General features: G+C 45.2%; 1 protein-coding gene across 1 annotated transcript in view; it reads left to right on the forward strand.

The window, feature by feature from the left end:
* Positions 1-12,473, forward strand: part of LRIG1 (leucine rich repeats and immunoglobulin like domains 1) — a 92,825-nt gene extending 80,352 nt beyond the window's left edge. Inside the window, 8 exon segments of the mRNA XM_065845438.2 lie at positions 1,847-2,010; positions 3,853-4,173; positions 4,794-5,075; positions 5,624-6,043; positions 7,338-7,460; positions 8,025-8,189; positions 9,264-9,572; positions 9,754-12,473. Coding sequence (XP_065701510.1) covers positions 1,847-2,010; positions 3,853-4,173; positions 4,794-5,075; positions 5,624-6,043; positions 7,338-7,460; positions 8,025-8,189; positions 9,264-9,572; positions 9,754-9,986 — 2,017 coding nt within the window. The 3' untranslated portion in view covers positions 9,987-12,473.
* Positions 12,474-13,372: the final 899 nt, after the last annotated feature.

Below are 13,372 nucleotides of genomic sequence, written 5' to 3' on the forward strand. Positions count from 1 at the left end.
ACTGTTTGAACTGGATCCACTTGTCATCCAGCCTTCTGGTGTAAAAATACAGATGTGTTATCAGAGCTGCTGCTTGTGCTCCAGGGTGGGGCTCTGCGCTGTTATCAGACACTGTTTCCAGTCTTGCCTGGTTTCCTTTTCTCTTCTTCTCCATAAATATTTAATCCACTGTCAGTGCATTGCTACACTCTGGAGTAGCTCAATGTCTGTGGAACAAGAAATCGCTTCTTTGGTATTTGGGCACGTTCAGATTCTTCTTCCCGACACTGGAAATGGGATGGTCACTATTAGCAATGACATTTGATACCAGTGACTGAGAAATGAATAAGATAAACATTGCGTGTCCGTTATTTGTTTATCCACCTCTGTCTTTGGCACTGGCTCTTGAAACAAAATTGAGGTGAAAGACTGATCTTATCAGAGCTTGTGGGATCCCAGATATTGTGAAGGAATCTATACCACGGAAAAGGTGGCTTTTAGATAGGAGCTGTATACATGCAGAATGCATCGTATTGAAGTCCTAAATCTGAAGGGTCTCTCTGACCTGTTCCAGCCAGCAGCATTTATGCCATCGTGTGTGCTAAGGGTTACGTGTTTTTCCAGGACAGCAAAGTGGACAAATTTGGAAAATCACATCTCTGTGTTCCCTCATTCTCTCCTTCTCCAGTCCATTTCTTTCTTTTCCCCTTTTCTGCCTGCTTTCAGACCAGGATTTCCTGAGGTTATCAGGTAGAAAAAAGGGAGGAGATTCACATATTCTTAGAACACAGTGCTGGACTTAGGATTCTGCTGTGCTCTTGATGTCCTGCTCTTGCACAACTTGGAGTATTGCAGGACAGGACTTTTCTCTCTGGGGCCATTTTCCCAGTCTCTGAGGCACCATCACATTCAATCTGAGAGATCAGGCTGGGTTTTCCTAGGGTCTTGGATGAAACCAGACCGAAGTCTGAATTCCTTGTTGGTATAAACTTGTAGTTCTTCTCTGGCTTCAGAGTGATCTTGAGCCACCTTTTGGCCCAGAATATTTAAAACACAAATCTCGAGGCTTCCTTTTGATTTGCCTCTTGTTCATAGCTCTTTTCTAAGTTACTGTTAGGATGCTGAGAAATGTTTTTGTGTCTTGCTTTCCAAACTAGTCACTGTTTGTATTGGGTTTACACAAATGTCTTGGTCATTTCTCTTCCACTGCTTCTGTTAATCAGTAAACACAACATCAACTGCACCTCCTATCCCTGGTGATGCTGGTGGGTGAACATGTGCCTTACAGACGGGCAGGGAGGGGCCTCTCCACTTAATCCTCTGGTGTTGGCCACTGAGGGAACTAAAGGTCTTACAGCAGGAACTTGGCATCTTCTCACTGTTCAGTAAGTCCCGAATTCAGTCTCCACCAAAGATGCTCGAACCACAGAGGCAGAGAAGGAGCACGCATGGTAATTACCTATGAGAAACTGGAGCAGGATGGGCTGTACTGTTGACTTGTGCCTTGGCTGCATGTCTCCTTTGTTGGTGATCTGCCTTGGTTTCTTTCACTTAAGTCAGGGATGGGTTTGCTCGTGTGTTCCTGGAGATCACTCTGGGAGTTGGTTAATAAATAAAAGGTGCTAGGGAGTGTCACTGCAGTACAGGAGTGGGTTGCTCTGTGTGGAGATGAAATACTGTTTAAATGTGTTATGTGTGTAACGTCACTAGTGCCTCGGTGACAACCCTGCAGTCTTTTTTTCTCCCTTCCACCCATGCTGCAGGGGGGGAGGGAGGAATGTGTCTAACATGAGAGGGCTGTGAGCCTTCCAGCCTTCTCTGCGTGCAGGACTCACAGCAGGGTCGTGTTGGTTTTGTTTCCCTGCAGCCACATAAACAGTGACAGCTTCCTCTGCGACTGCCAGCTGAAATGGTTGCCCCAGTGGTTAGTTGAGAAAGAGCTGCAATCCTCTGTGGTGGCCACCTGTGCCCATCCTGAGTCACTAAAAAGCAAGAGCATTTTTGCCATCCTGCCAGAAAGTTTTGTGTGTGGTAAGTCTTGCCTGTGTGCTTTGAGGTTGTATGAAGGGTAGGACTCACTTGGGAAACATTGTCTTTGACTACTAGCATGTTATTACGAGAGGGTTTCTGTTTTGTTTTGTTATCCAGTGGGATCAAAGGAAGCCCAAGCCTGCATTTTAAAAATTTGTCACTGGCTACAATTTACTTCCCACCAAAACCACAGAGCGCATTGCTTGCATCCAGCGTGTTCCTTACAGGGCTCCCAGTGTTCAATCAAAGGGTCTGATGCTTGTTCCCCTTCCAGATGAGGCTGCGCAGAGACTTCCCCGTCCTCTTGGTTTGATACCACCAAGACTGCAGCTATAATTTTTTTCACTCTGCAGTGTTCTGAGCTTCTTCTGTGGCTTTGTGTTCTTATCCCTCTTGGAAATAACTAAAGGGTTAAAAAAGAGAAAAACAGCAGAGGAGAAGCCCCTCATCACAGCTCCGTTTTTGGGGCCAGTAAGACATTACACATGAACCAACTGGCTAACAGTTGCATTATAATCTTGCTTTTTGTATCCTAGAGTTGTTTTTTCTTCTACACAGCACCTACTGCTGTTCTCCCCAAACACTGCAACTGACTGCACCTGAGCTGTGGTTGCAAAGCAGCTTTACTTAATACCCAGCACACACATAAACATCTACTACCTCTCTTGGAATGAAATGTAAATGATAAGAATGATCAGATGAAGCCAAAGGCGATGCCACTAATGCATCCAGCTTTTGGGCAAAGTAAAGGCCTGGTTTGGTGAGCCAAACCCTGTGCTGTGGAGCCAACCAGTGTGGGTCCTGGGGGGAGCTGCACATGGCTGTTTGATGAAGGAAAAAATGAGCTTTTGAGAATGCTATTTAACTAAGTTGGATGCACGACTTGGATTGAACGCAGAGCAAAAGCTTTGTTCCAGCTGGTGTCCCCTGTCCCTCCCGATCCCAGGGTGGCAGGGCTCTTCCTAGGTGGCCTCTGAGCGAGTCTGGGAGGCTTTGCTGTGTTCATCTGGAAGACGAGATCATGAAGGCTCCATCCCCACAGCAACATCACAAAGCGAAGACAGCTTTGCTTCTCCAGTGCCTGCCAAGTCCTCCAGGCACTAGTACTCCTGGTTCCAGAGGCCTGGTTGTTTAATTAAACCTTAGTCAAATATTAAATTATGCCATTTGTAGAAATCTAATAAATGAATCTGCTTGGAACCTTGCTAAAACCAACAGTCTTGAGGGCAGAGAGAAAACATGCAAAGCTTTCCACTCCAGAGGGGTGACAGGCAAATACAGCTGCTTCTGCTTTGACAGAGTGTGCTGCTGTCACCTTACTCACAAGAATTTATCCCCAGAGGTGGCATTTGCAGCACTTCTACGTGTCCTCCTGCTTTCCCCTCCTGCTTCACGCTAATGCAGGCCCGGAGGTGAAATTTTAAATTCAGTATTGCTCTTTATGCATGGGGTGTACAAGGAAGAATGTTTTCTTTGGACCACAGTATCTTTCTGAGGTTCAGCTACACTGGTGAAGAGAACTAGGCATCGTGTAGGTGTTTGAGGATCGTGAAGTGACCATCTCAGTCCACTGGTTACAGAAGGAAAGAGAGGAACCAGAGCCCCAGCTTAGAGCAGCTGCTCAGTGGAGTTGTGTGTGGCACATCTGCACTGCAGAGCCAGTCTTGGTGGCGGAGTGCCTTGCAAGAGAAGCTGCCCTCCTGGTGTAGACAACAGTGGATGTAAAAGCAGATGTGCTATAGGGTCTTTCACTTATGGCCTGCTCATTTCTTATTGCATCTCTCTGCTTGCTCCAGTCTTCCTCATAGTCTGGGACTAACTAGGCCTGTTGCTTTCTCTTAGATGATTTCCCCAAGCCGCAGATCATCATCCAGCCTGAGACGACGGTGGCTGTCCTTGGGAAGGACATCCGTTTCACGTGCTCGGCCGCCAGCAGTAGCAGCTCCCCCATGATGTTTGCATGGAAGAAAGACAACGAAATGCTGCACAATGCTGAGATCGAGAACTTTGCCCACGTGCGGGCAAAGGATGGTGAGGTGATGGAGTACACCACCATTCTGCACCTGCGGCATGTCACCTTCACCCACGAAGGACGTTACCAGTGTATCATCACCAACCACTTTGGCTCTACCTACTCCAACAAGGCCCGACTCACTGTTAATGGTGAGTAGGAAGCTGTTTTCTCATTCCTTTCCTCAGCCTGAGCTGGTACAATTCTCTGGGACCCACTTTTGGCAGGCAGTTACTCCTGAGGGTCCATTCCTGGTGGTGAAGAGCTCCAAACCTCTTCACACCACCAGCTTGCATCTCTGCGGATGCTGAGAAATGCCATGTGGAGAGCACATGCCCAGCTTGTGATGGCTTCCATCCAGCCAGGCATTTCAACATGTTCTGAACGGCTTTAGCCACCTCTCTTTGGCTGTTCCTGTGGAGTCTCTGCCTAATGAAATGGGCAAATGCAAATGAAAATACAAAAGGATACAAAGAAGAGATAATGGGGTCTATTTCCAGGTTAACCACAGAAGACAAGTAACCTCAGTCCCAGGTTTGATGATGCTCAGTGGGGTCTAGGACACTGCAGACAGGTAATATGCTGCAGAAACACAGTGTTAGTCCCCAGCGGTTTAGATACATCCTGCAAAAACAGCTTATCATTTACCATCCTCTTGCCTATCGGTAATGATGATATCCGTCTCGTGTCTAGGAGGGAAATCAGAACTGCCCAGAAGATGGTGTTTTCCCCATGGAGTTGCTCATCCCTTTTTCTCGTTTTTCTTTCTCAGTGCTGCCCTCATTTATCAAAACTCCCCATGACATCACCAGCCGGACAGGGACGACGGCACGGCTGGAGTGTGCTGCCGAGGGACACCCCACCCCACAGATCGCCTGGCAGAAAGATGGGGGCACGGACTTCCCTGCGGCCCGAGAACGTCGCATGCACGTCATGCCCGATGACGACGTCTTCTTCATTACAGATGTGAAGATAGAAGACATGGGTGTCTACAGCTGCACGGCACAGAACTCTGCAGGGTCTGTGCTTGCAAACGCCACCCTGACTGTACTGGGTAAGAGGCACTGGTGTCCCAGGAGACCAGGTGGTCTGGAAGTGGGGACTGGAAGGGATTGCTGTTGGAGCTCTTCAGCAGTTGCAGATACAGAAAGGGGGCAAAGAGGCAGTGCTCTGCACTAGTCTTGTTTCATTTTTTTACACTGTAGTTAACTAAGGAAAAATACCCTGCTAATTAAAAGGAGGAGCCGTGAGCTGCGTTTCATCATGTGCCAAGAAAGCCCCTCCAACCACCCTATTCCCTGCTTGGCAAAATTACTTCAAAAGGAAATTGCACTCCATCTCTCTTGTTCTATGAAGTGATTCATGTGTGTCAGCCATTGTCCCTTGTCCTCGGGGGTTTTTTGTTGGGAAGACTTAACACCACCTGGTTATGGGAAGGCCTTGGCTGGGATTGTTTAGATGTGTTGTGGTTTGAAGCTGCCATGCTCCTGGGTACCTGGCCTTGGAGTACCAGCAATCTGTATATTTGCATTCAGTTCTGTTAAAAGAAATCAGTTGTTACACTGTCCCCAAGAATTAATTTCTGTGTTTATTCTTCTGCAGAGACACCGTCTTTGATTCATCCACTGGAAGACCACGTGGTGTCTGTAGGTGAGACTGTGGCTCTTCAGTGCAAAGCCACGGGGAGCCCACCTCCCCGCATCACCTGGCTGAAAGGTGACCAGCCCCTCATCGTGACAGAAAGGCATCACTTCACCTCCGGCAACCAGCTGCTGATTGTTAGGAACGTTGTCTTGGAGGATGCTGGGAAATACACCTGTGAAATGTCCAACACCCTGGGGACAGAGCGTGCACACAGCCAAGTGAGCATTTTACAGTCCCTGGGCTGTCGGAAGGACCGTACGACTGTGGGGATCATCACCATCGCCGTGGTGTGTAGCATTGTGCTGACGTCTCTGGTCTGGGTCTGCATCATCTACCAAACCAGGAAGAAGAGTGAGGAATACAGCGTCACCAACACAGGTAGCTCTGGGCTCCTGCTGAGGCTCTCTCTGGCCTTTTGTGCTGTCAGGCTTCTCACTGAGGCTGGATCAGCAGGTCAGGTCACCACACAATCACACTGGAAAAGCAGTTGGCTTATCTCAGTGGTTCTCTTGGCTTGGAAAGCTGGAACCAGCTTTCAGCTGCTGTCGAAGCGTGTTCAGAGCTGCATTTCCCCCCTTGGCTGGCTCTTCAGAAAGGTCTTTTCCACTTGGCAATAGTTACACGTTGCTTTGCTACTTTGATTTTCCATGACCATAAACGATAACTCTTAGGACAGTCTGGATTATGTCCACGATGCTGGGAACCTGTCTTACTTCTTGGAAATCTCTATTTTCAAAGACTTTGTATTCAAAAAATAGAAAAATTAGGCTTTGAAGCTGGATTCCCTTTTCCATGTTGCCCGTAAGAGCTGTTGTAGCTCTGTTGATGAGGGGCATCCCTCACTTTTCTGGGGAAGAAGCAGCGTTTATTGCTTTCTACTGATCTTCAAAGGGGATAATTTGGTGCTGCAATAAGTGTTGCAGGGAGAATAAACTCTTCTGCCTGCAACATTATACAGCCTCTGAACAGGAGTATGGAAGAACCAGCCTAAGGCTCACAGCCTTGCTGGCATTTGCAGCTTTCCGATGTATCACCCTTAGCTGCAGATATAGTACAACGTAGGATTTTAAAGACATGGAGGCAGGAAAATCTTGGATACCATATGGCCAGTGCAAAGTGTAACTGGGGATTTTTTTCCAGTCCTGAACACCTGGGCCTTCAAGCTTTGTGTAATTGAGTTTGTTTGCATAACAGGGGAAGCTGAAATTGCCTGACATAAAATGACAAAAGCCAAGGATAACTAAGGAGCTTAAACTTACGTGCCTGCGTCAGTGAGTCAAAGGCCCTGTTCTCCAGCAGTCTGTTACTCATGACTTTGGGAGACAGAGGACTTGAGTCAAACGCGGTACTTGGAATTTCAGGGGAAAAGGAAAGATTTATTTGCTCTGAAGAGACAGTTCCATCTCCACCTACCTGGTACTGACCGCACCAAAGGCAAACACCCCAAATGGCTTTATCAGCACGATATCTCACAGCTTTAAGCTTTGAAAAATCAGGAGTGAGGCTTCTGAGGAGAATGGGGTGTTCAGGCATTTCTGTTTCCATTGCATCTACAGAAAACACCAGAAATACCCAAATCCCTCTTGAAAAACATGATTTTTTATGTGTCTTTGAAAACAGAAGCCTTTGTATCCTACTAAGAACTGACATTTCTCTGCTCTCGTTGCTCTAGATGAGACTATTGTGCCCCCCGATGTGCCGAGCTACTTGTCTTCCCAAGGGACCCTGTCTGACCGGCAGGATGTGGTCGTCAGAGTAGAGAACCAGCAGCCCAATGGGCACATAGACAGCAATGGTGAGAGCCTGTTTAATTGTTTTTTCTGTAATGCTGTATCTGAACTCGATACGAGGAGGGAGAAATCACAGAACAAAGTACTTCTGTGCTCGTTATGAGTTATCGGGAAGATCTGCATAATGTAATTCTCTAGATGCTGCACTTATGCGGAACAAGGATCTGTGTGTCACTTCACAAAGCTCTCCTCTAGCTGTCCTCTCCCCATCATGACTGTTCATACAAGCAGGCTGCTTCAGAAACTGCTCAGTCAGGCCCTAAGGACTATTTTTTTGCTAATTTTGGATTAATTCTTTGGCACCAGAGTTAGCCCTAATTAAGCTCTACTAGAAAATACATAAACAGTGCCTGTCCCTGCCTTCAGGCTTAGAAATTAAATGCTGGGATTTTACTGTATTTAAACAGGTTAGGAAGGAAAAGTTAAGCATTCTCGACCAAGATTCTCCCGAGATTGCACAGCATCTCGTTCTGTTAAACATTGGCTTAAAATTTTTATCTCCATTGCTATTTTTTTCTAAGACTAACAAGTCATTCAGCTGGGAGCAGATGGTTGTAATCTTCAGTCAGATGGTTCGTTTGTTACAGGTATGTGTCAGACTGATGCTGGAAGGTGTCCAGATGTTGAAGCTGCCACCGTAGGCTGCAGACAGCCAAAGCTGTGCATCGGCTATAATAAAGACACTTGGAAAACTGAAGATGTGGCGGATGGAATGCTTGTTCCAGATAAGACAGGTACAAAACCCATTAATCTGGAAAGGTATTTCTTGTTTGTACAGATCAGAAAGCACTCTCAGTCAGACAGCATTAAGAGAAGAAATTGTTACCTTCAGAAAAAAAAAGCCCAGAATGATTCTCAGGTGTGAGCAGAGTAAATTTACTTTCTCCTGCTTCCTTTGATCCTCTGTCAAGCTTGGGTAGTTTGAATTCAAGGAACCATCGGAAAGACGAAAGCTCCCCATAGCCATTGCTTGCAGCTGGCTGGTCGGTATTTTGATTTGAGCTCTTCCTAAAACACGAGAGCAGTTTCAAACTGAAGGTGTTAACATTCTTCATGCTCCTCGCTGGGGTTGTCAACTTCAAAAAAGCTCAGCTATTTTTTTTTTTCTCTTTTCAAAATTTGAGGGTGGTTTTTGGCACTACACCTGCCTCTGCTCTTTGCCAACTTCTTGGGTGTTACACTCATACTTTGCTATTTTTAGGATGTGTTTTCTGTTCTTGTGCTGTATTGTAACATCTACAGAAAAACAGTCAGTGAAACAAATTTTCTCTCCAGGAGAAACTGTAAAGTTTAATAATGGAAAGTTGTTGAGTACACTAAGGAAATTAACTTTCAACATTTAGAAACTCCTTCCTGCTTGCTGCTTTGAATTCTGCTGGTCTGTTATTACCACTAACAGTAATAAAGTATCTTAAGGTAACAAGATGAGTTGACAGTGATCCCTGCAAAGCAGCAGCACAAAAATAAGAAAGGTAACTCTGGTATTTTAAAGCAGGTACAGGAAGCTTCCGCTTTCTATTTCTGCTCTGACTAGAAGGTCTAGAAAAGGAAATAAATGTAGAGTTTGTTTATTAAAAAAAAAGCCACAACTTCTTTGGAGTTAAAACAAAAGCTACTAAATGTATTAATTGGAACTACCTTCAGTGTGTTTACTAGCCCTGTATAAAACCAGAAATGTCTGTGTTAACTTACTGAGATTCTCACACTGCCGAGGAACTAAACGGAGCGACCTTTTCCTTCTGCACGTTCTGTCCGCGCTGACAACTCCCAGCTGCTTCATCTTTGTTGTTTTCTCTTCCCCCCGCCAGGCTACGGGCTGCCGGTTGTGTGCACGGACTGCAGCGGCAGCACGGACAGCATGAACGTCCACATCTACCCCAAGGAGTCGGAGTTCTACTCTGAGAGCCTGAAGAACATGGATAATCCCTACCCCAGCACACTGAGCAGCAAAGAACGAAACAGGAAGAGGGGTGCAGGCACCAGCCTTCTTCCCTGTCAGCCGTGCAACGGGGTTGCCAGCGGCCCAAGGACGGAAACGGACGGGACCCTCTACCCCAGCAACCACGACAGAATAAGACCTGTGAGCACGACCAGCCCGCTGCTGGCAGACAAACACGGTACGTCCTTCTTTGGGGGTGTCTTTGTCTCCCCAGATGCAGTATGAACCGTCTGGGTTGCATCAGAGCCCTGTTTCTGAACTGGCTCAAGGCCATGAATGGTACTGGCAGGGTTGGTTTGATGCGGAGCGCTGGTGGGACGAGCATCAACTAACCCCGCTGGTTCTTGGGTTTCTTGCAGGCTCTTCGCAAGCAGCAGCGAAGCCTTCAGAGCTTAACAACCTTAATTTGGTGAGAGCTCCAGCGGCAGGAGGGTCATTAAAGCAACTGAACGTGCTTCCTGAAATTTCCCCAACACTACTGGATTTGCAGAGCGAAGCAGAAGTGAAACAGGCTCTGCTGTCCAACGGCTGCGCGCCCGCGCCCCGCGACTCCCTTCACGAGTTGAAGCCACCGAACACATCGCTGGACTGAGAGGACAGACTGCCACGTGCAAATTAACAACACACTATTATTTTTGTTATTTTTTTTTTTGCACAGAGTATATAGGCTACTTACTTCTACCTCAAAATCTTGAACTGATGACCTGTCAAAGGCAAACAACTGAGGTATGAGAAACAAGCTTGTATGGGGAACAAACTCCTGTTCGAGCGTCATCTGTTTGTACATAGTTTAAAACTTCCCTGAGAAGTATGAAGCGTTCAAAAGTTGACTTGCATATGAAGCACATAAATGCAAGGGATTATTGTGTAAAGAGAAAAGTATTTGATACACTTGTACATAAGAGTTTTCATATATAAATATATATATATAAAAATATATATATATATCTTTTACAGAGGCTATTTTAATCTTTAGTGCATGGAAAACTGAGTGAAATTTTACAATTTTGGCAATATTGTTTCCAGTATCAGGTTGCTGTTAAACTTTGTGAGAGAAATAATTCTGGTGCCTTAAATGCATAAGCAGAACTTCAAAAAGCCAGACTGCTCCAAAGGGATTGTCCTCTTTTCAATGGAAGTTCCTTTAAATCAACTATCAATTGGGTTACTTAGCACAAATTTCCTTCCCCTTTGTGATTTATTGCACTTAACACACATTTAAACCGAGATCTTCAGCTGTTTCAAGTGAAGGTTATAGGAAAAAAACAAAATATGCAGTGAGAAATTACATAGCAACCTGATTTTTTTTCCTGTTGGTGGAAGAACTTAAATTCCATTACTTTTCAAAACTGTGCGATACGCTGGAGCGGACCACACAGGAGGCGCTAAATAATTCGGCAACAGTGCGGAGCCCCAAACCAACCAGGCGCAATGGCTGTTGGGAACAGTGAGCAGTCATTAGCAAAATAAATAATTTATGCAATAAACTGTGGGGTGGTCTCGTGTATTCAGAACCCACGCTGGCAGAAGGCGTTATCTGCCCATAGGTGCTGTGACAGCACCGATCACCTACAGCCCGAATTGCAGGCATTTCCCCTCCCAAGTGGATGCAGTTTTAGCTGTATAAGGTGAATATAACGAGAGACAACCCAGCCCCGTTCAGAAGGAATAATCCATGACCAGTATAATGCATTTTAACACCTCCAAAAAAAAAAATACATCTGTTCTGGAGGGGGATTGAAACCATAGAGCTGTTTTGCCAACAAAACTAAAATCACACTCCTAAGCTGACAGCTGTACTGCTAATTCTTGTCATACTTTCAAGTTCTGTTCCTGCAACAGAATATTTTGCTTTCCTGTTGAACACCATTACCCCTGGCTGCAGCCACACTCTTTATGTGAAAATATACACTTAACTGACTTAGGCTGCTTTGTGCAGCAAGTCTAGGCTATTCATTTAGAAGGGAAACCATATATCTATGGGTGAAAGTACTCTGTTAAATGGACATGTCCCAAGTATTTTTATTTGGTCTTTTAAGTTCATCCATGAATGGGGGGGAAAAAAACCCCAAATACCCACCTTGGTCAAACAGATCTTCATCACTTCCAATGTCACTATGTTGCTTTTTTTTTATAGACAGGCTGCTTTCTGTCGGTGTTGGTACCTGTGGATGGAGGACTCCCTTCCAGTTACTTGTAGTTTGAGTTCTGCTAACATTAGGTTGCTAACTCTGGTGATGACTACTTCAGGGGAAGGTGATTTTTTGGGGGGTTTTGTTTTGGGGGGGTGAGTTACTTGTTTTTCTTTAGGAGCAACTCAAATGCCAGTTCCACTGAAGCCAGGTCTGGTGGAAATCCACCTTTGCTAGTGCTGTGGCTCAAGCATCCAAAATAAAGGCAGAAACATCTAATTTTCTGTTCAGACCCATCACTTAGCACTGCTGAATCTGCCCGGCCTTACCCTGAGGAGCCCCCACCGCCCGGGCTCTGTCTGGCAGCGAGTTCCTGTAGCCCAGGCAGCCGAACTTGACCTTGATGGAGACGTAATTCCGCCAGGTACCTGTCCGCATCAGCTCCCGACTATTGACACGTTTGCACTTTGAGACAGGTGGTGAATTATGTTGAGTGCCAAGTTATTGAAAGCAAAGGAAACATGTTAGAAAACAATAAACCGAGTGTAATTTTTCCCCTTTACTCAAGGGAAAAGTGCTACAGCCCTGACTCGCAAGGTGAAAGCAGTGGAACCGGGGACGTGGGGAAGATGGGAATTATTTAATTAACTCATTTTGCTGGCAGAAATGTCATCACCATTGCAGATACAAAGCATATTTGCCACATTAACATTTGAAAATAATGTTTCTGAATAAAGTTAACTGCCTAATGTTATGACTTCCACTAAATATGTGAATTTGCTGCTTCTAAGAGGCAATGTGAAAGAGGAAGTATTACTTTTGTGTACAAAGTTATTTATTTATTAGAAAATTTGGTACAATGTTGTACATTGAAAAACATGTAAGATATTGAAGTGTCTAACAAACGGCATTGAAGTGTCTTTAATAAAGGTTCATTTATAATATTACAGCTGGTTTGTTGAGAGTGAGCTTTTGGGAGTTTCAGTTGAAAATTAAATAAAATTCTAATCCATTGCTATAATCTTTCTGTCTTTCTCTGGTGAAAATAGAGACTAACTGCCGAAATACCGCTCGTGAAATTAGACCCACAGCTTTACCGTGAGATCCTGTAGATCAGCAGGGACTTTGGCAGCCTGACTTGCGGATGGGGTGGAATTTGGGGGCTGAATTGAAAAATGCAATAAAGAACTTGTAAGGAATACTTTTATATCACCTTGCCAAAGTATCTGGCAAGTGCCATCTATAATGGCCCTGAAAACAGAAGAGCTGCAGCGTGTCCATGTGTAAGTACATAAGAGAAATGGGGCCAGGAGAGCCCTGCACTTGGCTGCAGTTGTGAACACCTCTGGCTTTCTCAAACCAATCTCATATGGGAATTCCAGAAGCAGCTTTGGAGATAAGCTTGGATTCTTGTTTTAACAACAACAAAAAAACCACCCTCAATCTGTATATTTAAAACAAAATAAAGTTTTTCCCCCTCCAAATTATAACTTTGGGTATAAAGCAGATTTTTCCGAGACTACCCTGATAAATCCCTTAACACGTGTAGGAGTTAAAATATTTTTAAATGAAAGAGAAAGAGCCTTTGGGAAGCTGTTTTTCTTATTCCACATTATCCAAATAATGGCCTAAAATTAATTTTTCAGGTTTTGATGAAGTTGAAATAAAACATTGCTATGTAGTCCTGTAACTAAAAGCATCATTTGCAGCAGCATTAGACAAATCAGTGTCTCACTTGCCTGGTGCCATCCCCGGGTGACCGTGTCCTTCCCGTGGCGCTCAGGAGTGCGGAGCTGGTCCCCCAGCACTTGGGCTCCATCTCTTCCCCGCCATTTTTAAATAAAAG

The sequence above is a fragment of the Patagioenas fasciata genome, chromosome 10 (genome assembly GCF_037038585.1).
Source record: "Patagioenas fasciata isolate bPatFas1 chromosome 10, bPatFas1.hap1, whole genome shotgun sequence".
In the NCBI taxonomy this organism is placed as follows: domain Eukaryota; kingdom Metazoa; phylum Chordata; class Aves; order Columbiformes; family Columbidae; genus Patagioenas; species Patagioenas fasciata.